At 42.3% G+C, this 25,910-nt stretch overlaps 1 protein-coding gene across 1 annotated transcript in view; it reads left to right on the forward strand.

Moving 5' to 3' along the window:
- The first annotated feature begins 16,064 nt into the window (after nucleotides 1-16,064).
- Nucleotides 16,065-25,910, forward strand: part of LOC121537320 (relaxin receptor 1-like) — a 101,389-nt gene continuing 91,543 nt past the window's right edge. The window contains exon 1 of the mRNA XM_041844978.2: nucleotides 16,065-16,179. Coding sequence (XP_041700912.2) covers nucleotides 16,065-16,179 — 115 coding nt within the window. The remainder of the gene's footprint in view (nucleotides 16,180-25,910) is intronic.

Raw genomic sequence — 25,910 nt, forward strand, 5'->3', positions numbered from 1 at the left:
CCGATATGTTCTGGGTCGATAGCACGCTGTGCAGACTGGCCGATAATTGTCCAGGCTAGAGCTGGCTGGTAGGTAGTGCAGGCCACGGACAGTGGTGAAGACCTAGTTAGCTGGCTAGCTGGCTAGTTTCAGCCGTAGGTTCTTGATAAAAATTAAGAAATAATAGAGTCCGTTCCACATTGGGTGAGGCGGGTTGCAGGAAAGTATATTGAGTTAAAGGATGGAAAGTGAGATATAAATATATATGAAAAAAAGAAAGAAAAAAAAAGAAAAAAAATGGCTATTTACACGAGGACAGAACAGAATACACGACCGCACTACTACGCCATCCTGGATCATACTGCAGTACAAGTACGAGAAAGTGATTTGCTGTTTGGGGTAAGTCTATCAAAAACAAGTGAAATCACAAAAAAAGGTGTCTGGATCCTTCTATAACATGCCATTTACATCAAAAGTAGAGAATTAGATGTAAAAACAAAAAAAACTGGATCGTTGAAGCTATTTATAAACTAAAGCAATATGACATCATCCTACATAGCAGCTGGGCAATTTCCTGCTTACAGAAATCGACCACAGCAGAATTCAAATTTGCCAAGACTGCCATTGGCTCTTCCCAATGTACCCACGCCTCTATGGAAGGCACAAATTGGGAAGTGACAAGTTGCAGTCTTGGCATATTTTATTTCTGTTGTTGGTGTCTCTAAACACAAAGTTACCCCACTGTGTACCTTCAATGTAAAGTAATACCCAAGGATACTGGGTTGTTTGCCAGTGAGATGATTCCCTCTTATCTAAAGCTTCTATCCAGCTGTATGGATTGGGAATACCTATTTGTCTAAGAACACACATGGATGGAATATGGGGAAAAATGCACCAAATTATTTTTAAATCTTCAGCATAGGAATGCTACCAAAAATAATTTACTGAAACTGGTTACAAATGACGGAGTCACCCATGATTCACCAAATTATATTATGAAGGAGGAAACAAAGTACTTTAAGCATATGTTTTTGTTTCAGTCGCCTCCATCTCCTCTAACTGAAGCTAATTGTAGAGAGCCATACAGAAAGGCTCATGTGAAGGTGAAATTACAGAGGAGGAACTTCTGGATGCAATTAAAGTCTTTAAGTCCGAGAAAACTCCAGGGTTGGATGGCATACCAGTCGAGGTATACTAAACCTTTTTTGATATACTCAGAGGACCGTTATTTGCATATTTTAACCACTCCTATGTAAATGGTAGATTATCAGACACTCAAGAAGAAGGTCTGATTTCATTATTACTGAAAAAGGATACAAGTGGAAAATACAAAGATCCAGTCCATTAAAAAAATTGGAGCCCCCTTACACTTCAGTGTTGTGATGCAAAAATTCTAGCAAAATGTATAGCTCATAGAATTAAAAAGGTTTTGTTGGACATTGTTCATTCTAATCAGACAGGTTTTTTACATGGAAGATACATTGGAAATAATATAAGGCAAGTACTGGAAACAATAGAACACTATGAAAAATCTGGGAAACCAGGCCTGCTATTCATAGCAGACTTCGAAAAGGCATTTGATAAAGTACGACTGGGGTTTATATATAAATGCCTGGAGCATTTCAATTTTGGAGAATATCTTATAAAATGGGTTAAAATCATGTATAGTAACACTAGGTGTAAAATAGTCAATAATGGCTATTTCTCTGAAAGTTTTAAACTGTCAAGAGGAGTGAAACAAGGTTGTCCACTATCGGCATATCTATTTATTATGGCCATCGAGATGTTACCTATTAAAATCAGATCCAACAATAATATCAAAGGATTAGAAATTCAGGGCTTAAAAACAAAGGTGTCATTGTACGCTGATGATTCATGTTTTCTTTTAAATCCACAACTTGAATCCCTCCACAGCCTCATAAAGGATCTAGATACATTGTCTAACCTCTCTGGATTACAACCAAATTATGATAAATGTACTACATTATGTATTGGATCACTAAAAAATTAAAAATTTACATTACCATGTAGTTTACCAATAAAATGGTCTGATGGTGATGTGGATATACTCAGAATACATATCCCAAATGAAATAAATGATCTCACTCCAATACATTTGAATAGAAAGTTCCATTTTATTTGGAACGGCAAGCCAGACAAAATTAAATGGGCCTATTTATATAATGAATATGAATTCGGAGGACAGAAATGATTAGATATTAAAGCATTAGACCTATCACTAAAAGCTTCAGTCATACAAAAGTTATACTTAAATCCGAACTGCTTCTCTAGCAAAGTAGTAAGATTGTCTCACCCAATGTTCAAGAATGGCCTTTCTCCCTTTATTCAGATTACAACCTCACACTTTCAGTTATTTGAAAAGGAAATAATGACCCAAATATGCATTAAAAAACATAATTGGTTAAAGAAAACTGCGATAAATAACAAAGTATACCAGTTTCATTTAAGGACCAAAGGATTGACAGCCATCCCATATACCGTGGGGAGAACAAGTATTTGATACACTGCCGATTTTGCAGGTTTTCCTACTTACAAAGCATGTAGAGGTCTGTAATTTTTATCATAGGTACACTTCAACTGTGAGAGACGGAATCTAAAACAAAAATCCAGAAAATCACATTGTATGATTTTTAAGTAATTAATTTGCATTTTATTGCATGACATAAGTATTTGATACATCAGAAAAGCAGAACTTAATATTTGGTACAGAAACCTTTGTTTGCAATTACAGAGATCATACGTTTCCTGTAGGTCTTGACCAGGATTGCACACACTGCAGCAGGGATTTTGGCCCACTCCTCCATACAGACCTTCTCCAGATCCTTCAGGTTTCGGGGCTGTTGCTGGGCAATACGGACTTTCAGCTCCCTCCAAAGATCTTCTATTGGGTTCAGGTCTGGAGACTGGCTAGGCCACTCCAGGACCTTGAGATGCTTCTTACGGAGCTACTCCTTAGTTGCCCTGGCTGTGTGTTTCGGCTCGTTGTCATGCTGGAAGACCCAGCCACGACCCATCTTCAATGATCTTACTGAGGGAAGGAGGTTGTTGGCCAAGATCTCGCGATACATGGCCCCTTCCATCCTCCCCTCAATACGGTGCAGTCGTCCTGTCCCCTTTGCAGAAAAGCATCACCAAATAATGATTTTTCCACCTCCATGCTTCACGGTTGGGATGGTGTTCTTGGGGTTGTACTCATCCTTCTTCTTCCTCCAAACACGGCGAGTGGAGTTTAGACCAAAAAGCTCTATTTTTGTCTCATCAGACCACATGACCTTCTCCCATTCCTCCTCTGGATCATCCAGATGGTCATTGGCAAACTTCAGACGGGCCTGGACATGCGCTGGCTTGAGCAGGGGGACCTTGCGTGTGCTGCAGGATTTTAATCCATGACGGCGTAGTGTGTTACTAATGGTTTTCTTTGAGACTGTGGTCCCAGCTCTCTTCAGGTCATTGACCAGGTCCTGCCGTGTAGTTCTGGGCTGATCCCTCACCTTCCTCATGATCATTGATGCCCCACGAGGTGAGATCTTGCATGGAGCCCCAGACCGAGGGTGATTGACCGTCATCTTGAACTTCTTCCATTTTCTAATAATTGCGCCAACAGTTGTTGCCTTCTCACCAAGCTGCTTGCCTATTGTCCTGTAGCCCATCCCAGCCTTGTGCAGGTCTACAATTTTAACCCTGATGTCCTTACACAACGCTCTGGTCTTGGCCATTGTGGAGAGGTTGGAGTCTGTTTGATTGAGTGTGTGGACAGGTGTCTTTTATACAGGTAATGAGTTCAAACAGGTGCAGTTAATACAGGTAATGAGTTGAGAACAGGAGGGCTTCTTAAATAAAAACTAACAGGTCTGTGAGAGACGGAATTCTTACTGGTTGGTAGGTGATCAAATACTTATGTCATGCAATAAAATGCAAATTAATTACTTAAAAATCATACAATGTGATTTTCTGGATTTTGTTTTAGGTTCCGTCTCTCACAGTTGAAGTGTACCTATGATAAAAATTACAGACCTCTACATGCTTTGTAAGTAGGAAAACCTGCAAAATCGGCAGTGTATCAAATACTTGTTCTCCCCACTGTATATATATATATATATATATATACAGTGGGGGAAAAAAGTATTTAGTCAGCCACCAATTGTGCAAGTTCTCCCACTTAAAAAGATGAGAGAGGCCTGTAATTTTCATCATAGGTACACGTCAACTATGACAGACAAAATGAGAAAAAAAACATCAGAAAATCACATTGTAGGATTTTTTATGAATTTATTTGCAAATTATGGTGGAAAATAAGTATTTGGTCAATAACAAAAGTTTCTCAATACTTTGTGATATACCCTTTGCTGGCAATGACACAGGTCAAACGTTTTCTGTAAGTCTTCACAAGGTTTTCACACACTGTTGCTGGTATTTTGGCCCATTCCTCCATGCAGATCTCCTCTAGAGCAGTGATGTTTTGGGGCTGTCGCTGGGCAACATGGACTTTCAACTCCCTCCAAAGATTTTCTATGGGGTTGAGATCTGGAGACTGGCTAGGCCACTCCAGGACCTTGAAATGCTTCTTATGAAGCCACTCCTTCGTTGCCCGGGCGGTGTGTTTGGGATCATTGTCATGCTGAAAGACCCAGCCACGTTTCATCTTCAATGCCCTTGCTGATGGAAGGAGGTTTTCACTCAAAATCTCACGATACATGGCCCCATTCATTCTTTCCTTTACACGGATCAGTCGTCCTGGTCCCTTTGCAGAAAAACAGCCCCAAAGCATGATGTTTCCACCCCCATGCTTCACAGTAGGTATGGTGTTCTTTGGATGCAACTCAGCATTCTTTGTCCTCCAAACACGACGAGTTGAGTTTTTACCAAAAAGTTCTATTTTGGTTTTATCTGACCATATGACATTCTCCCAATCCTCTTCTGGATCATCCAAATGCACTCTAGCAAACTTCAGACGGGCCTGGACATGTACTGGCTTAAGCAGGGGGACACGTCTGGCACTGCAGGATTTGAGTCCCTGGCGGCGTAGTATGTTACTGATGGTAGGCTTTGTTACTTTGGTCCCAGCTCTCTGCAGGTCATTCACTAGGTCCCCCGTGTGGTTCTGGGATTTTTGCTCACCGTTCTTGTGATCATTTTGACCCCACGGGGTGAGATCTTGCGTGGAGCCCCAGATCGAGGGAGATTATCAGTGGTCTTCTATGTCTTCCATTTCCTAATAATTGCTCCCACAGTTGATTTCTTCAAACCAAGCTGCGTACCTATTGCAGATTCAGTCTTCCCAGCCTGGTGCAGGTCTACAATTTTGTTTCTGGTGTCCTTTGACAGCTCTTTGGTCTTGGCCATAGTGGAGTTTGGAGTGTGACTGTTTGAGGTTGTGGACAGGTGTCTTTTATACTGATAACAAGTTCAAACAGGTGCCATTAATACAGGTAACGAGTGGAGGACAGAGGAGCCTCTTAAAGAAGAAGTTACAGGTCTGTGAGAGCCAGAAATCTTGCTTGTTTGTAGGTGACCAAATACTTATTTTCCACCATAATTTGCAAATAAATTCATTAAAAATCCTCCAATGTGATTTTCTGGAAAAAAAATTCTCAATTTGTCTGTCATAGTTGACGTGTACCTATGATGAAAATTACAGGCCTCTCTCATCTTTTTAAGTGGGAGAACTTGCACAATTGGTGGCTGACTAAATACTTTTTCCCCATTGTATATATGAGAGACAAAAAACATATGGGGGATTGGAAGTGATGCAGACAATTACATTGATGGAAGTTACAATCTATCTGCAATATTAAAGCTGATCTACCCACAAAAAAAAAAAAACATACAGTAGATTCTCCATTGGATACCAAGCAGTTAGCCTTGCTAATGCTACCTAGCAGTAACGCTCCATTAATCCATGGAAACTGTGGGATGGGGAACGAGCATTCATCAGATCAGCCATTGGCAAGGGGTTGACCAAGTGCCACGGAACTTCCAGGGGTGATGCTAATTCATCCTGTCAATAACTACCTGAGACATCCATTTTACCAAATTATCATTGTCTGGGAAACCCTGTTCTATAGCATCAAGTAATGACAGAAGAGAAGCTGCTTGTATCTAATTATATGACAAGTTGACTAACAAATAGCCTACCAAATGTTAGAATTTATAAGCAGAAAAATATCTAAATGAGGCTTAAAACTTTCAGAGTTTGGGAAACCCTGCTCTAGAATACTAAATAAAGCCTTGCTCACTGGAATAATGTCATAAATCGATAGAATGAATGCATCATCAACAATCTAGTTGACATCTGTAAAGTTTAATTTCTACTTCTCTCACAGAGCGAAGACGTTTAGGGACCGGGGAGATTTCCGGTGCTACATTTCCTAATGACATCAGTTTGTTGATTTGTTTTAAGGAAATGAAAAGCTGTGAAAACGATCCACCATGTTTCTCAAAGTATTTCAATTAGTATTGGATGCATATTTTACGTGGTTAAAAGTCAAATACTGTCAGATTGGGTGTTGCTTGAATTTCTTTCGGTTTTAGGCTACACACGATTTTTTATTAATAAGTGCGCATTCGCATTTCCTCAAGATGAATGAATTCATATTTTTTCACTCCTGTTCCCGAGACAAAATGTATATTTGGTTTATCATTTTACTGCAAGAAACTCTTAGTTCTGCAGGAGTTATTATAATAGCTACATTTGAGGCCTACAGTCAGTGTACAGACATCAGTCACTATTCAACCATTACTTTTCCCATCTGAACTTCAAAGGTGAAAATATGCTAAATTGAGCCTGCACAGACTGCAAAAAACAACAGTAAACAGGATAAGATGTTTACATTCCACAGTATCTCGTCTAAGATCAGCAGATCCAAGGCATCTTCTTCGGGTTTCTCAAAACTAGGATAGGAGCTTATTTCAAATAAAATAAAATGTTATTGGCCACATGCGCCGAATACAACAGGTGCAGACATTACAGTGAAATGCTTACTTATAGCCCTTAACCAACAGTGCATTTATTTTTAATAAAAAAGTAAAACAAAACAACAACAAAAAAGTGTTGAGAAAAAAAAAGCAGTAGTCAAATAAAATAACAGTAGGGAGGCTATATATACAGGGGGGTACCGGTGCAGAGTCAATGTGCGGGGGCACCGGCTAGTTGAGGTAGTTGAAGTAATATGTACATGTGGGTAGAGTTAAAGTGACTATGCATAAATAATTAATTAGTAGCAGCAGCGTAAAAAGATGGGGTGGGGGGCAGTGCAAATAGTCCGGGTAGCCATGATTAGCTGTTCATGAGTCTTATGGCTTGGGGGTAGAAGCTGTTGAGAAGTCTTTTGGATCTAGACTTGACACTCCGGTACCGCTTGCCGTGCGGTAGCAGAGAGAACAGTCTATGACTAGGGTGGCTGGAGTCTTTGACAATTTTGAGGGCCTTCCTCTGACACCGCCTGGTATAGAGGTCCTGGATGGCATGAAGGCTTGGCCCCAGTGATGTACTGGGCCGTACGCACTACCCTCTGTAGTGCCTTGCGGTCGGAGGCCAAGCAGTTGCCATACCAGGCGGTGATGCAACCAGTCAGGATGCTCTCGATGGTGCAGCTGTATAATTTTTTGAGGATCTGAGGACCCATGCCAAATCTTTTCAGTCTCCTGAGGGGGAATAGGCTTTGTCGTACCCTATTCACAACTGTCTTGGTGTGTTTGGACCATGGTAGTTCGTGGTTGATGTGGACACCAAGGAACTTGAAGCTCTCAACCTGTTCCACTACAGCCCCGTCGATGAGAATGGGGGCGTGCTCAGTCCTCTTTTTTTCCTGTAGTCCACAATCATCTCCTTGTCTTGGTCACGTTGAGGGAGAGGTTGTTAACCTGGCACCACACGGCCAGGTCTCTGACCTCCTCCCTATAGGATTTTGGGTTCATATAGTCTTTAGGCTCATGATCTCAGTGAGAAAATGTGTCATTAAAATTTTCTGATTGGAGAGGCGTTGGATAACCAAATTACAACCAGGTAAAGATGTATTTTCATGATGACATCAAGACGACTGGGAAAGATGTCATAGTTTTGGTTGTTATCTGGTCAGTAAACTATGATGACCATGTGTCAACTAGGGCTAGGAATTCCCAGGGACCTCACAATATTATTATGATACTTAGGTACCGATATTATATATATTGCGATTCTCTCGATTCTGTATGTATTGTGACTCGATACTGCAATTTCTTTGCGATTCGATGTTCTAAACATATTGCTCACCAGGGACAAGAGAGAGACATGAGAAAATGAGTTTTGATCAGTCATGGAAATATAAGTGCTGTGCGGCAGTAGCCTAGAGCAGGGTTCCCCAACTGGAGGCCCGCAGTGATTTTATTTGGCCCCCCAGCACCAGCAAATCATCTCCAAGTGATTTTAATTTAGGAAATCTGTACCAAAGAGAGATAGATGTGATCGTATACACATTTAAGCAAGATTAGAAATGATTATGTCTTAGTCAAATGTTATATCTGTTTGAGCTTAATTCTTGTAGTCACTTTGCAGTCTACAAATTATTTGTAATTATCTTCCAGCCCCCTGACCATCTGCTCAAGAAAAAAAATGTCCTGGGCTGAATCTAGTTGATGATCTCTGGCCTAGAGGTTAGTGAGGCAGACCAGCTGCCCCGGTCCGGGCCGGGCGACACAAAACATGGTAATGGAACTGAACTGGCAGCTGCTGATCTCTGATGCCATGTGCCGTTGTGCCCTTGAGCAAGGCACTTAACCCCCCACAATTGCTCTCCATCCAGGGGTGCTTCACTGCGGCTGACCCTGTGCCTCTCAGTGTGTGTGTTTGTGTGTGTGTGCGTGCGTGTGTGTGTGTGTGTGCGTATATCTGGGGGTGTTGGGAAAGGCAGAAGACAAATTTCTGTTCTAACGAATGGACAATAAAGTATCTGGTCCATTGGTTGAATATGGATCAATATTCCATAAACGAGGCACTCAACCAGTCAGCAGCTTTGCATTGGTTTTTGATTGTTAGTGGAAATTGGGATGGAAATTGAGGTTCAAGCCTGCACTGACAAATGCTTCAGTAAGCAGTCAGAGCTGTGTGCTTCAGAAACATATAACCAACTATAGTATGACGTGTGGGTATATTTCAGGAACATATAGGCAGTGAGTGGCCTTTGTATGTAAAAGTGCACCCGTTTAGTTTGATTATCATGAAAGCAGATAAAAGATGTTCATCTTTTGTATTATGCATCTAGCCTTTCCTCCAGAGAGCACATAAACACTCTGAACTAAGAATAAATCAACTCTGTGAACGGAAAACCATGGGAGTCCTGTTAATACTTCATGTTTCACAAATTTTCATAAATGACTGCTAATTGAAACATTGATAGAAAAACGCTCAAGTGTTTTGGAAAAACCCATCCAGAACTCACTGGCTGATTATGTACAGCTAGCTCCCCTTGAGTTGATGATACAGTGAGATGTTTCCTTGTATAATTTTTAGAGGGCTCCTTTAATATTTAAATGTGTTCCCAGTCAGGAAATACACCCAGTTTAAAATTGTCAACCGCTTTTTAATTTTCTGTGGTGTTACGTGTTCCAACTCTCCACTTATATACTGAACAAAAATATAAACGCAATATGCAACAATTTAAACATTTTTACTGAGTTACAGTTCATAGAAGGAAATAAGTCAATAGAAAATAAATTCATTAGGCCCTTGGAGGGCATAGGCCCACCCACTGGGGAGCCAGGCCCAGCCAATCAGAATGATTTATTTCCACACAAAAGAATGATATCCCCCCCTTTTTGTTTAATCAGAACAGAGGACATTTCTCCAAAAACTACGATCTTTGTCTCCATGTGCAGTTGCAAACCGTAGTGTGGCTTTTTTATGGCGGTTTTGAGGAACTGAAAAATTGTATGGTTACTGAATAAAAAGAAGAAGAAACTATGCTATGAAACAAAGATAAATTATATAAAGCATAATAGTAAAAAGCTTTGGAGCACCTTAAATGACATTTTGGGCAAAAAGACAAACAGCTCCATCATTCATTGAATCAGATGGCTCATTCATTACAAAACCCACTGATATTGCCAAATACTTTAATTATTTTTTCATTGGCAAGATCAGCAAACTTAGGCATGACAACCCTACACATCCAAGTATACTGTAACTGACCAAATTATGAAAGAAAAGCATTGTAATTTAGAATTCCGTAAAGTGAGTGTTTTCTATCAACAATGACAAGCCAACTGGGTCTGACAACTTGGATGGAAAATTACTGAGGATAATAGCGGACGATATTGCCTGGCTCCCGCTCCCCCCCCCACACACACACACGGGTGAAGAAGCCGGATGTGGAGGTCCTGGGCTGGCGTGGTTAAACGTGGTCTGCGGTTGGACGTACTGCCAAATTCTCTAAATTGACGTTGGAGGCAGCTTATCGTAGAGAAATTAACATTCATTTCTCTGGCAACAGCTCTGCTGGACATTCATGCAGTCAACATGCGAATTGCACGCTCCCTCAAAACTTGAGACATCTGTGGAGAAGTGGAGAAGGTGGAAAGTTTTAAGTTCCTCGGCATACATATCACTGACGAACTGAAATGGTCCAACCACACAGACAGTGTGGTGAAGAAGGCGCAACAGCGTCTCTGAAAAAATTTGGCCTGTCACCTAAAACCCTCACAAACTTTTACAGATGCACAATTGAGAGCATCCTGTCGGGCTGTATCACCGCCTGGTACGGTAACTGCACCGCCCACAACCACAGGGCTCTCCAGAGGGTGGTGCGGTCTGCACAACGCATCACCAGAGGCAAACTACCTGCCCTCCAGGACACCTACAGCACCCGATGTCACAGGAAGACCAAAAAGATCATCAAGGACAACAACAACCAGAGCCACTGCCTGTTCACCCCGCTATCATCCAGAAGGCGAGGTCAGTACAGGTGCATCAAAGCTGGGACCGAGAGACTGAAAAACAGCTTATATCTCAAGGCCATCAGACTGTTGAACAGCCATCACTAGCACAGAGAGGCTGCTGCCAACATACAGACTTGAAAATCACTGGCCACTTTAATAATGCCACTTTAATAATGTTTACATATCTTGCATTACCCATCTCATATGTATATACTGTATTCTATACAATTTATTGCATCTTAGCCTATGCCGCTCTGACAATGACATTGCTCATCCATATATTATATATTCTTATCCCATTCCTTTACTTAGATTTTGTGTGTATTAGGTATTTGTTGTGGAATTGTTAGATATTACTTGCTAGATATTGCTGCACTGTCGGAACCAGAAGCACAAGCATTTAGCTATACTCGCAATAACATCTGCTAACCATGTGTATGTGACCAATACATTTGATTTGATTTGATTTTAAAGTGGCCTTTTATTGTCCCCGGCACAAGGTGCACCTGTGTAATGATCATTCTGTTTAATCAGTTTCTTGATATGCCACACCTGTCAGGTGGATGGATTATCTTGGCAAAGGAGAAATGCTCACTAACAGGGATGTAAACTACATTTTTTTATTTCAGCTCATGGGACCAATACTTTACATGTTGCGTTTATATTTTTGTTCAGTGTAGTATGTGTTTACCCTCAACTAGAGACACCAACTTTGAAATTGAAACACGGCTCTTGAATTTTCAGCAGGAACTTCGTTCAACATCTCAGAGGAGAAGACGAATTGCCCCCTAGGATATTTTCCTTGTGGCAACCTGAGCATGTGCCTGCCCCAGCTCATGCACTGCAATGGTATAGATGACTGTGGAAATGAAGCGGACGAGGAGAACTGTGGTGAGTCATCAGTTTATTCATTTATATATTTAATTATAGCACGTGTCAAACTCCAGTCCTTGAGGGACGAGTGTCTGGGGTTTTTACTCCTCCTTTATAGTTGATTGATCAATTAAGGTAATCGATTAGTTAGGAACTACCCTAACCTGGTTGTCTAGGTCTTAATTGGACACAAATTAAAAGGAAATAGCAAAAACCAGTAGACACACAGCCCTCCAGGAATTGAGTTTGAAACCCCTGATTTACTGACTAATTTATTATGTTCGCAAGTATTCTGACTGTGCCGGGGACATGCCCCACCAGGAGACATTTTTTGTATGACCATGAGAAGGTCAGTTCTTTTTTTCTAGCAACTGTTTTATTATACAGTATGTTCAAGTAGTAGGCAGAATAAATCATTGGACAACTCACAATTAGATTATCAGTGCACAGAAGGTCAGTTCTGTTCACTTTTTAAAAGGACATTCTACTCCAAAATGCAGACATTAATGGAGTGAATAGTCCGTGGCTAGGGTGATCGGGGTCCTTGATGATGTTGCGGGCCTTCCTCAAGCACCATTTGGAGTAGATATCCTGTATGGTGGGGAGCATGTCTCCAGCGATGCACTGGGCAGACCATAGCACCCTCGGCAGTCCCGTGGATGTAAATCGGGGCATGTCCTCCTCCCTGCTTCCTGAAGTCAACAATCAACTCCTTCGTTTTGCTGACGTTGAGGGAGAGGCTGTTGTTTTGGCACCACACTGCCAGGTCTCTGACCTCCTCCCTTTAGGCTGACTCGTTGTTATCAGTGTTCAGGCCTACCACCGTGGTGTCGTCTGCAAACTTGATGATTGGGTTGGTGTCATGCTTCGCCACGCAGTCATGAACAGGGAGTACAGCAGCAGGCTGAGGACACATCCCTGGGGGGCGCCCGTGTTGAGAGTCAGAGTGGGGGAGGTGTTGTTGCCAATCCTCACAGCCTGTGGCCTGCCCGTCAGGAAGTCCAGGATCCAGTTGCAGAGGGTGAGGGTGGTTTGGAGACCCAGGGCCCTGAGCTTGGTGACAAGCTTGGAGGGAACAATGGTGTTGAATGCTGACCTAGTCATTGAACAACATTCTTACATAGGTGTTCCTCTTGTCCAGGTGTGATAAGGCCATGTGGATAGCGATGGAGATGGCATTTTCCATGGATCTGTTGGAATGGTAGGCAAATTGGAATGGGTCCAGTGTGTCTAGCATGCTGTCCTTGATGTGGGCCTTGACAAATGTGGGCCATGACCAGCCTCTCGAAGCACTTCATGATGAGAAAGTCTCCCAAAAAATGTTGAACTGTTCTCCATGCTCCCGTCCGGAAGGTGGTACTGGTGCATCATGTCTCAGACCAACAGACTCTTAAACAGCTTCTATCACCTGGCCATAAGACTGTTAAATAGCTAACAACTATTGCTCCCCCTCACATCTACACTGCTACTAAACGTATTATTGATTCAATGTATTATTACCCCTATGCTGCTGTTCATTGATAACATTTTTTTTAACATTTTTAGTCATTTAGCAGACGCTCTTATCCAGAGCGACTTACAGGAGCAATTAGGGTTAAGTGTCTTGCTGCAAGGGCACATCGACAGATTTTTCACCTAGTCGGCTCTGCGATTAGAACCAGCGACCTTTCGGTTACTGGCACAACGCTCTTACCCACTAAGCTACCTGCCATTAGTATCTATATATTTATCCTGCTACTGGTCACTATTACTCCTGTTTACATGTAGATCTTACCATTAGTAATTACAATAAGTATTTACATTATATTTACTGTATATATTCCTGCTACCAGTCACTTTTCAGCCCTATTTACATGTATATCCGCCTATCACGCCTACACTGACACTCTTGCGTGCACACACACACACACACTTACATACACACAATCACCACCAAGCACACACCCACCCACCACGTATGCTGCTGCTACTATACTGTTTACTATTATTTTTATTATTATTATTATTATTTATTATTATTATTTATCCTGCTACCAGCCACTTTCTCCTAATCCCTGCCTATATGTACATATCTACCTCAATACTCCAGTATCCCTGCACATTGTCATTTTGGTACTGGCACTTAAAATACTTTTTTGATATCGAATACTGCACTGTTTGCGAAGGTAAACTAAGTTAAGCATTTCATTGTACTTGTGCATGTGACAAATAAAACTTGAAATTGAACTTGACGGGGTGAGTACAATGGGGCAATAGTCATTTATGCATGTCACCTTGGTGTTCTTCGGCACTGGAACGATGGTGGTTGTAGCATGTGGGGACTACAGCTAGGGATAGGGACATGTTGACGCCTGCCAGCTGGTCGGCGCACGCTCTGAGGACATGGCCAGGGATGCCATCTAGGCCGGCGGCATTGTGAGTATTCACTCTCTTGAGACTATTCCTCAGTCAGCCTTGGAGAGCAGTGGGAGCCCTACTGGATGGCTCTGTGTTGTTCACCTCAAAGCGAGCATAGAATGTGTTGAGCTCATCTGGGAGGGAGGACTCGGTGGGCATCACACAGCTGGATATGCCCTTGTAGTTCATAATGGCCTGTAGTCCTTGCCACATGTGTCGTGTTTCTGAGCTGTTGTATTGTGATTCCAGTTTGAGTCTATATTGTCTTATTGCATCCCTAACGGATTCCGGAGCTCGTACCTGCTCGCCTTGTGTGCATCGAGCCCAACCGTGTCATCAGGGTTTGCTATGCGGACGTTGAATTCTGCAGTACGTGCTCTCAGCATGGCATGGATTCCTCCGTTCATCCATGGTTTTTGGTTGGGGTACAATATCATCAACACATTTTTTGCTGAAACTCGTGACTGATGATGTTTATTCCTCAATGTTAGTGGATGAATCATGGGTAGATGAGTCCTTGAACATATTCCAATCAGTATTCCGCTCCCTCCGTCCAGCGTCACGATCGTCGGTAAGAGAGGAGGACCAAGGCGCAGCGTTGAATGCGAACATATTTATTATAGCTGATACACGATCAAAACGATAACGTGACAGTCAACGGTCTAACACAAACCAACTAGAACAAGATCCCACAACAACTGTGGGAAAACAGCCTGTATAAATATGGTTCCCAATCAGAGACAACCAGCACCAGCTGACACTCGTTGCCTCTGATTGGGAACCAATCTGGCCAACATAGAAATGCAACTACCAGATAAACAAATGAAACGCACACCCTGGCTCAACATACAAGTGTCCCCAGAGCCAGGGCGTGACAGTCTCACTATTCTCTCCATTGGTGGCTCCCCCTTGAGTCATATAATGACTGGTATCCTAAGCAATATGGTGGAAACTCCTTCTACTAGCCCATAATTCCATTGTTCCTGCTTTTAGATTTGTGCGAAATACTGTGGTGAACGAGTGTAGACCTACACTTAGGCCTAAGTAGAAAGGAGATATTATTTAAAAAACGTCTGCCCCTAAAAAGCAACTAATCCCTTTGAAAACGGCCTTTGTGGCATCGATATGAGTCAGAAACATTGATTCTAGTGTCAAAATGGACTACAAAGTGTAAATAGGATAATTTTGGTCATAAAGTCAGTCTTGTCTAAAACTGAGTTTGGAACCTCAGTGCGTCACAACAAGTAAATAAAGGTTGGGTTTGGATTACAATTATGTCAACAAATCATGCCTCCTTTTGCCAAGATCCATGTGCAAATCACCCCTGCTCCCACTTCACATCCCTTCATTGAATGGGGCTCCATTGTTTCATCGCCCCCAAATGCGTTCAAAGGATCCCGGGACCTATACGGACGAATTGACCATACCTCCACAGCCAAAGTTCTATGGTTTGCATGCCCTGCCGAAGGAACTTAGTATGCTGTCGGAATAGGTGCTTGGAGTTTGTCGGACCCCAAGTCTGCACCAGTAAAACTAGCTTGGTGTGCAACGACCGGTGGTGGTGAGTATAACCAGAGATACTGGAATATAATTACCGCTCTGGTATAACTTAGCTAACGACTTCATTGATATTTGACCTGGTCAAAGGTCAAAACTGTTTTGCGTTTTGTCCCAATTCACCTTCATAACCTACTTAACCTGGTGGAACCAGCCTGATCACTACATTTACCGTTCTATTTCACTTCACATATCATGATATCTGAAGTGAAATAGAAAGGTGAATGCAGTGATCAGGTTGGTTCCACCATGCTAATCATAACCACCATTGATAATGTAATCAGTGCTCTGTGTGTGTGTTTGTGTGTGACCGACCAGTATCTTTGATGAGGGGCCAGGAGCTGATCTATGCTGCCATGCCTATCAATGGGGCGCTGGCAAAGACCTTACCTCCCAGCCTGCCTCACCTCTTGCCTGCTCACCAACAGTCATCGATGCAGAGTAGGAATGAATATTTTCCCGAAAATCTACCATGTTTAAATACCGGCAATAATTCATATTTATCCGGAGAGTCCCGGGAAATACCATACCAAAAATCGGAAGCACTCATATATAGCGTTTAAAACCAAGATATGGTCACTATGCCAGGGTTCTCCCAACATAAGATTGTTGCTGCGCCACATTGCCGTTTTGCTGCGCCACTATGTAAAGATTTCACAGCAAGTGAAACTGATATTTAGTAATGATGGAGTAACTTTGATCGCCAATTACTTTGTTGTGAATTGAGAAACAGGCCATTCATAAATTCAGAGCGCTATCAATTTCCTCAATTAATTCAGTGCATTTCAGCAGTAGGCCTGCCTAGGCTATCTCGACAGAGTGCGCTCAGATTATCTCCTATTTGGCTAAATTGAGTTGATGATTATACAGTGGGGAAAACAAGTATTTAGTCAGCCACCAATTGTGCAAGTTCTCCCACTTAAAAAGATGAGAGAGGCCTGTAATTTTCATCATAGGTACACGTCAACTATGACAGACAAAATGAGGAAAAAAAATCCAGATAATCACATTGTAGGATTTTTAATGAATTTATTTGCAAATTATGGTGGAAAATAAGTATTTGGTCAATAACAAAAGTTTCTCAATACTTTGTTATATACCCTTTGTTGGCAATGACACAGGTCAAACGTTTTCTGTAAGTCTTCACAAGGTTTTCACACACTGTTGCTGGTATTTTGGCCCATTCCTCCATGCAGATCTCCTCTAGAGCAGTGATGTTTTGGGGCTGTCGCTGGGCAACACGGACTTTCAACTCCCTCCAAAGATTTTCTATGGGGTTGAGATCTGGAGACTGGCTAGGCCACTCCAGGACCTTGAAATGCTTCTTACGAAGCCACTCCTTCATTGCCCTGGCGGTGTGTTTGGGATCATTGTCATGCTGAAAGACCCAGCCACGTTTTAATCTTCAATGCCCTTGCTGATGGAAGGAGGTTTTCACTCAAAATCTCACGATACATGGCCCCATTCATTCTTTCCTTTACACGGATCAGTCGTCCTGGTCCCTTTGCAGAAAAACAGCCCCAAAGCATGATGTTTCCACCCCCATGCTTCACAGTAGGTATGGTGTTCTTTGGATGCAACTCATCATTCTTTGTCCTCCAAACACGATGAGTTGAGTTTTTACCAAAAAGTTCTATTTTGGTTTCATCTGACCATATGACATTCTCCCAATCCTCTTCTGGATCATCCAAATGCACTCTAGCAAACTTCAGACGGGCCTGGACATGTACTGGCTTAAGCAGGGGGACACGTCTCGCACTGCAGGATTTGAGTCCCTGGCGGCGTAGTGTGTTACTGATGGTAGGCTTTGTTACTTTGGTCTCAGCTCTCTGCAGGTCATTCACTAGGTCCCCCATGTGGTTCTGGGATTTTTGCTCACCGTTCTTGTGATCATTTTGACCCCACGGGGTGAGATCTTGCGTGGAGCCCCAGATCGAGGGAGATTATCAGTGGTCTTGTATGTCTTCCATTTCCTAATAATTGCTCCCACAGTTGATTTCTTCAAAACAAGCTGCTTACCTATTGCAGATTCAGTCTTCCCAGCCTGGTGCAGGTCTACAATTTTGTTTCTGGTGTCCTTTGACAGCTCTTTGGTCTTGGCCATAGTGGAGTTTGGAGTGTGACTGTTTGAGGTTGTGGACAGGTGTCTTTTATACTGATAACAAGTTCAAACAGGTGCCATTAATACAGGTAACGAGTGGAGGACAGAGGAGCCTCTTAAAGAAGAAGTTACAGGTCTGTGAGAGCCAGAAATCTTGCTTGTTTGTAGGTGACCAAATACTTATTTTCCACCATAATTTGCAAATAAATTCATAAAAAATCCTACAATGTGATTTTCTGGATTTTTTTTCCTCAATTTGTCTGTCATAGTTGACGTGTACCTATGATGAAAATTACAGGCCTCTCTCATCTTTTTAAGTGGGAGAACTTGCACAATTGGTGGCTGACTAAATACTTTTTTTCCCCACTGTACATATAGGAGATCAGCTCATGAATAACGGTGAGATGTAGAGAGGAAATGTTTAAATATCAAGGTATATTAAACAGGGACCAACTCTATAAAAAAAAATATCCATATGGACTCTCATACCATTTGTTGATCACACATTATCTACCGAAGCTCTCATATGGGCAGCAATACCAGACAGCGCAGAGAAGTGGGTGAAATGTTATAGCGGTATTTTGACCTGCATAGGCGAGATGTGCTTTGATAATGCAACCTACTGATTACAGAATAAAGTTAGAAATGTTCATGCAAGACAGGGGTCAAGATTTTGGGTATCAGTGGGATTGGGATGATAGGAAAATAGCCTTTATATAAGGCTATATAAGGATACTACGTGAGTCAATAGATAAATACTACACTTGATTTATGCTACATTATTGCATTCTAAATGTTTCTGATCAGTGATAGATGAGCCAACATATAAATGAGCTACCACTTCCATTTGCCCAGCCAGAGATCAAGTAACCAAATATACAGACAGATTCAGTGAAATAAAATCACATTGATTGATTATCAGACAAGTCACAGGCTTTTGGTTGGGAGAAGGACAGGCTACTACGCGAGTGATGAGCAAAATCCACTTGTATAACATGCTAGCAAAATATATGAGCAAACTAGAGTAAAGATGATAATTAGTACTCACCTCAACTTAGCTAACATTCCCCAGCCTAATTGTTACGAAACGTCCAAATGGAGATTCTGTGAAAACAAATATCTGACATTGATTGATTTGATTTATCCCAAAGCAGCGTGATGGCGCTGTCCCAACCAAAACAGTGCTGAAATGATAGTCTAGGTGACCACACACAACTGTTGATTTAACGGTTGTATATGACTTTGGGAGTTTCAGTATAAGCAACAATTTGATACATGCCTTCAATTCCATTAGCCGACTTTATTCCAATATTTTCATCATTCAGTTGATCATAACTAAGGTGAGTTTTCCTCTCTTTGCGCTTTTTCTAGGCCCAAAGGCTGTTTCCTCGTCTCCTCATTCCACTGCCACCCGCCTCCGTCACGTTGTTCTCAACACCAGTTTAAATCAATAAAGCCTACTGTTTTCTAGAAATCAGCAATTTTTTCAGGTTAGGGCTCATTTAATTTCTGGGAGGTCGGACTAGGCCGGACTTCAACTCACCGGGCTTGGGTCAGACCTGGATCAAATGCTCAGCTCTTAATGAGAATTCTAAACTGAATTTGGGCCTGGTGTGCAATCTGGCAGTGTCAATTATGCGTGTTCTTTGAATTTATGGCAAATTTGTGTGAAGTAAATACGCTAGGCGAAATGCTTCCATGCAACAACCTGTTTGGATAATTTGCTCTTACGTTTTTGGCCAATCTGCTGCGGCACATGTTGTGTATTTTGTGGAATTGCATTAGTGCGACATTGGGGGGAAATGTTGTCATACGTTTATTTCCGAAAATGTGAAGAGTGGTCCAGGGATCCTGGTTACCCATGTTAATCCCTAATGGTGAGACCAAAATAACGTAGGTTTAGTCTGGCCTGTTCAAACTTCAACATAGTATATGTTTGTTTGTCAGATATCACCTATCCTAACTGCCATTGGGAATAGAACAGTGACTGTGTATTTGAGGTCTTCACGGTTTCAACAGACCTGAAATTCCGAGATAAGACCCAGGTCCCGAGCGGGTCCGGGTCCTAAACTCAGACTTTTGTCTTGGATCTGGGTTGGGTATGATTTCATTGCCACGGGTCTCGTGTATGTGCAATTAAAATTGATTTACCGGCTGGACCCGATTGGACCTGTCCTCTGTTAATTTAGTGTTTGTGTGATGAGAACTGCATGAGCGTGTTATCTTTGTCAGCCAATTGCAACTCATAAAACGTATAGCTTATGTCCAGCTGAAACTGGTTCCAGCTGCTCACCTCACGTGTGCCTGCTGCTGAGGAGAGAGAGTGAGTAAAAGGCACCTTGGCCTTGGCTACTGTTGATTGTGAAGATGGAGTTATTTTTCATTGAAGTAAAACAAAAGTTAGAGGAGAAAGAGTATAGTGAAAAGAAGCCGACAAGGGGAATGTCCTCGGGGACAAGGTTGAATATTGTAGTGGACAAAGATGAGAAGAACATTGGTGCGGCCAAATGGACTGTCTGCAACAAGCTATTCAGGTTTTATGCAATTTTCTACCTTTCATTTGATTTATTTTCGTATTTATTATCAGTTGTTTAGTCATTATTATTATTATAAATTATTATTATTATTATTATTGTAGGCCTATTTAATCATGTAATGTTGTGTTTGCTGCTATATAACAGAATTACCGGTAGACATACTATGCTACTCGCACTCAAACCATGAAAAGGAAAAACCAAAGAGGGCAAGATGCAAAACTGAATTCAATGCCGCAATATAATAACCTGTTCGCATTTTCCCTATAAACAATAACTTGACTTACTTTTGATATTACTCTAATAAAGTTAAGCAACTTTCAGGTGAGGAAGAATGTTTTTTAGGCCTACCAGAGATACTCCTTTAATCTAATTTATCTTTATAAAAATATATATTATGATTGGAAATGTACGAATTAGCCTCCTTTTGTATGCCTATATCTGTATAGCAGTTGTAGCTTATCTGACAAGTATAAAGAAATCCATGTCGATGTCGGGAACATGGCGCCATCATGTCTTGGTCTCTCTAGGGCTAGGCTAATATTTATTTTTTAAATATGAGTATCATACAGTGGACGCCTAGACCTATAGGCCTAAATGCATGTAATTCCTTGATGAATTGAGCGCACAAATCTCCAACAGCTGAACCGTGAGGTAGACAATTATTGGAAAGTAAAAACCAATAAAGCAATAGACTATAAAGGTTTGAATATGCTACAAATCGAAACACAACAAATAGTTGTTTTGTAATTTGTTATAGGCAGTTTTTAAGGACACGAAACTGTGGATCATTTGGCCAATATCGCTTGTTTATTGATGGCACTGGCAGCGCCCAGTTGGAAGTTTCTTTCTACTCTCTGATCCGAACCAGCACGGGTCTGTTTTTGTTGTTTTTGATCTGTACTCCAGCACTTTGGATTTGAAATGATACCATGACTATGAGGTTAAATTGCAGACTGTCAGCTTTAATTTGAGGGTAATATCATCCATATCGAATGAACCTTTTAGAAATTAAAGCACTTTTTGTACATAGTCCCCCCATTTTAGGGGGCCAAATGTATTGGGACAAATTCACTTATGTTAATTAGAGTAGTAAAAAGTTAAGTATTTCATCCCATGTTCATAGCACGCAATGACTACATCAACCTTGTGACTCTACACATTTTTTGGATGCATTTGCCGTTTGTTTTGGTTGTGTTTCAGATTATTTTGTGCTCAATAGAAATGAATGGTAACTAATGTATTGCGTCATTTTGGAGTCACTTTTATTGTACATAAGAATATAATATGTTTCTAAACACTTCTACATTGATGTAGATGCTACCATGATTACAGATCATCCTGAATGAATTGTGAATAGTGATGAGTGAGAAAGTTACAGATGCACAAATAGCATACATCCAAGACTTGCTAACCTCTCACCATAACAATAACATGGGAGGTTAGCGTTTTTGGGGGTATGATATTTGTGCCACTCTGAAATTTAACCTCATACTCATTGTATCATTTCAAATCTAAAGTGCTGGAGTACAGAGCCAAATCAACAAAAACATTGTCACTGTCCCAATACTTTTGGAGCTCACTGTATGTAGCCAACACTTGGAGACTTGCAAGATGATGTGAGTCCAGACTGACAAATCAAATCAAATCTAATTTTATTGGCCACATGCGCCGAATACAACAGGTGTAGAAATTACAGTGAAATGCTTACTTACAGCCCTTAACCAACAATGAATTTATTTTTTTATAAAAAAAGTAAAATAAAACAACAACAAAAAAGTGTTGAGAAAAAAAGAGCAGAAGTAAAATAAAATAACAGTAGGGAGGCTATATATATATATATATAAAGGGGGGTACCGGTGCAGTTGAGGTAGTTGAGGTAATATGTACATGTGGGTAGAGTTAAAGTGACTAAGCATAAATAATTAACAGAGTAGCAGCAGCGTAAAAAGATGGGGTGGGGGTGGGAGTGGGGGGGCAGTGCAACTAGTTTGGGTAGCCATGATTAGCTGTTCAGGAGTCTTATGGCTTGGGGGTAGAAGCTGTTTAGAAGTCTTTTGGACCTAGACTTAGCACTCCGGTACCGCTTGCCGAGCGGTAGCAGAGAGAACAGTCTATGACTAGGGTGGCTGGAGTTTTTGCCAATTTTGAGGGTCTTCCTCTGACACCGCCTGGATGGCAGGAAGCTTGGCCCCAGTGATGTACTGGGCCGTATGCACTACCATCTGTAGTGCCTTGCGGTCGGAGGCCGAGCAGTTGCCATACCAGGCGGTGATGCAACCAGTCAGGATGCTCTCGATGGTGCAGCTGTAGAATTTTTTGAGGATCTGAGGACCCATGCCAAATCTTTTCACTCCTGAGGGAGAATAGGCTTTGTCGTGCCCTCTTCACGACTGTCTTGGTGTGTTTGGACCATGATAGTTTGTTGGTGATGTGGACATCAAGGAACTTGAAGCTCTCAACCTGTTCCACTACAGCCCCTTCGATGAGAATGGGGGCGTGCACAGTCCTCTTTTTTTTCCTGTAGTCCACAATCATCTCCTTTGTCTTGGTCACGTTGAGGGAGAGGTTGTTATCCTGGCACCACACGGCCAGGTCTCTGACCTCCTCCCTATAGGCTGTCTCATCGTTGTCGGTGATCAGGCCTACCACTGTTGTGTTGTCGGCAAACTTAATGATGGTGTTGGAATCGTGCCTGGCCTTGCAGTCATGGGTGAACAGGGAGTACAGGAGGGGACTGAGCATGCACCCCTGAGGGGCCCCCGTGTTGAGGATCAGTGTGGCAGATGTGTTGTTACCTACCCTTACCACCTGGGGGCGGCCCGTCAGGAAGTCCAGGATCCAGTTGCAGAGGGAGGTGTTTAGTCCTAGGATCCTTAGCTTAGTGATGAGCTTTGAGGGCACTATGGTGTTGAATGCTGAACTGTAGTCAATGAATAGCATTCTCACGTAAGTGTTCCTCTTGTCCAGGTGGGAAAGGGCAGTGTAGAGTGCAATAGAGATTGCATCATCTGTGGATCTGTTGTTGCGGTATGCAAATTGGAGTGGGTCTAGGGTTTCTGGGATAATGGTGTTGTTGTGAGCCATGACCAGCCTTTCAAAGCACTCCATGGCTACAGACGTCAGTGCTACGGGTCGGTAGTCATTTAGGCAGGTTATCTTAGTGTCCTTGGGCACAGGGACAATGGTGGTCTGCTTGAAACATGTTGGTATTACAGACTCAGTCAGGGACATGTTGAAAATGTCAGTGAAGACACTTGCCAGTTGGTCAGCACATGCTCGGAGTACACGTCCTGGTAATCCGTCTGGCCCTGCGGCCTTGTGAATGAATGTTGACCTGCTTAAAAGTCTTACTCACATTGGTTACGGAGAGCGTGATCACATAGTCATCCGGAACAGCTGATGCTCTCATGCATGCTTCAGTGTTGCTTGCCTCGAAGCGAGCATAGAAGTGGTTTAGCTCGTCTGGAAGTCTTGTGTCACTGGGCAGCTCGCGGCTGTGCTTCCCTTTGTAGTCTGTAACAGTTTTCAAGCCCTGCCAATTCCGACGAGCGTCAGAGCCGGTGGTGTACGATTCAATCTTAGTCCTGTACTGACTCTTTGCCTGTTTGATGGTTCGTCTGAGGGCATAGCGGGATTTCTTATAAGTGTCCGGGTTAGAGTCCCGCTCCTTGAAAGTGGCAGCTCTACCCTTTAGCTCAATGCAGATGTTGCCTGTAATCCATGGCTTCTGGTTCGAGTATGTACGTACGGTCACTGTGGGGATGACATCATCAATGCACTTATTGATGAAGCCAGTGACTGATGTGGTGTACTCCTCAATGTTATCTGAAGAATCCCGAAACATGTTCCAGTCTGTGCTAGCAAAATAGTCCTGTAGCTTAGCAACTGCATCATCTGACCACTGTTTTATTAACGGAGTCACTGGTGCTTCCTGCTTTAGTTTTTGCTTATCAGCAGGAATCAGAAGGATAGAGTTATGGTCAGATTTGCCAAATGGAGGGCGAGGGAGAGCTTTGTATGCGTCTCTGTGTGTGGAGTAAAGGTGGTCTAGAGTTTTTTTTTCCTCTGGTTGCACATTTAAAATGCTGGTAGAAATGAGGTAGAACTGATTTAAGTTTCCCTGCATTAAAGTCCACGGCCATTAGGAGCGCTGCCTCTGGATGAGCGTTTTCCTGTTCACTTATGGCCTTATACAGCTCATTCAGTGCAATCTTAATGCCAGCAATGGTTTGTGGTGGTAAATAGACAGCTATGAAAAATATATATAAGGTCCCAGAGTTGACAGTGCATGTCAGAGCAAAAACCAAGCAATGAGGTCGAAGGAATTGTCCGTAGAGCTCCGAGACAGGATTGTGTCGAGGCACAGATCTTGTGAAGGGTACCAAAAAATGTCTGCAGCATTGAAGGTCCACAAGAACACAGTGGCCTCCATCATTGTTAAATGGAAGAAGTTTGGAACCACCAATACTCTTCTTAGAGCTGGCCGCCCGGCCAAACTGAGAAATCGGGGGAGAAGGGCCTTGGTCAGGGAGGTGACCAAGAACCCGATGGTCACTCTGACAGACCTCCAGAGTTCCTCTGTGGAGATAGAAGAACCTTCCAGAAGGACAACCATCTCTGCAGCACTCCACCAATCAGACCTTTATTGTAGAGTGGCCAGACGGAAGCCACTCCTCAGTAAGAGGCACATGAAAGTACTCTCAGACCATGAGAAACAAGATTCTCTGGCCTGATGAAACCAAGATTGAACTCTTTGGCCTAAATGTCAAGCTTCACGTCTGGAGGAAACCTGGCACCATCCCTACATTGAAGCATGGTGGGGGCAGCATCATGCTGTGGGGATGTTATTCAGCAGCAGGGACTGGGAGACTTGTCAGGATCGAGGGAAAGATGAACGGAGCAAAGTACAGAGTTCCTTGATGAAAACCTGTCTCCAGAGCACTCAGGATCTCAGACTGGGGCGAAGGTTCACCTTCCAACAGAACAACAACCCTAAGCACACAGCCAAAATAACATAGGAGTGGCTTCGGGACAAGTCTCTGAATGTCCTTGCGTGGCCCAGCCAGAGCCCGGAATTGAAACCGATCGAACATCTCTGTATATAGCTGTGCAGCGATGCTCCCTATCCAACCTAACAGAGCTTGAGAGGATCTGCAGAGAAGAATGGGAGAAACTCCCCAAATACAGGTGTGCCAAGCTTGTAGCGTCATACACAAGAGGACTCGAGGCTGTAATCGCTGCCAAAGGTGCTTCAACAAAGTACTGAGTAACAGGTCTGAATACTTACAGTACCAGTCAAATGTTTGGACACACCTACTCATTCCAGGGTTTTTCTTTATTTTTACTATTTTCTACATTGTAGAATAATTGTGAAGACATCAAAACTATGAAATAACACATATGGAATTATGTAGTAACCAAAAATGTGTAAAACAAATTAAAATATAGTTTATATTTTAGATTCTTCAAAGTAGCCACCCTTTTCCTTGATGACAGCTTTGTACACTCTTGGCATAATCTCCACCAGCTTCATG

This window comes from Coregonus clupeaformis, chromosome 2 (genome assembly GCF_020615455.1).
Source record: "Coregonus clupeaformis isolate EN_2021a chromosome 2, ASM2061545v1, whole genome shotgun sequence".
NCBI classification, from domain to species: Eukaryota; Metazoa; Chordata; class Actinopteri; order Salmoniformes; family Salmonidae; genus Coregonus; species Coregonus clupeaformis.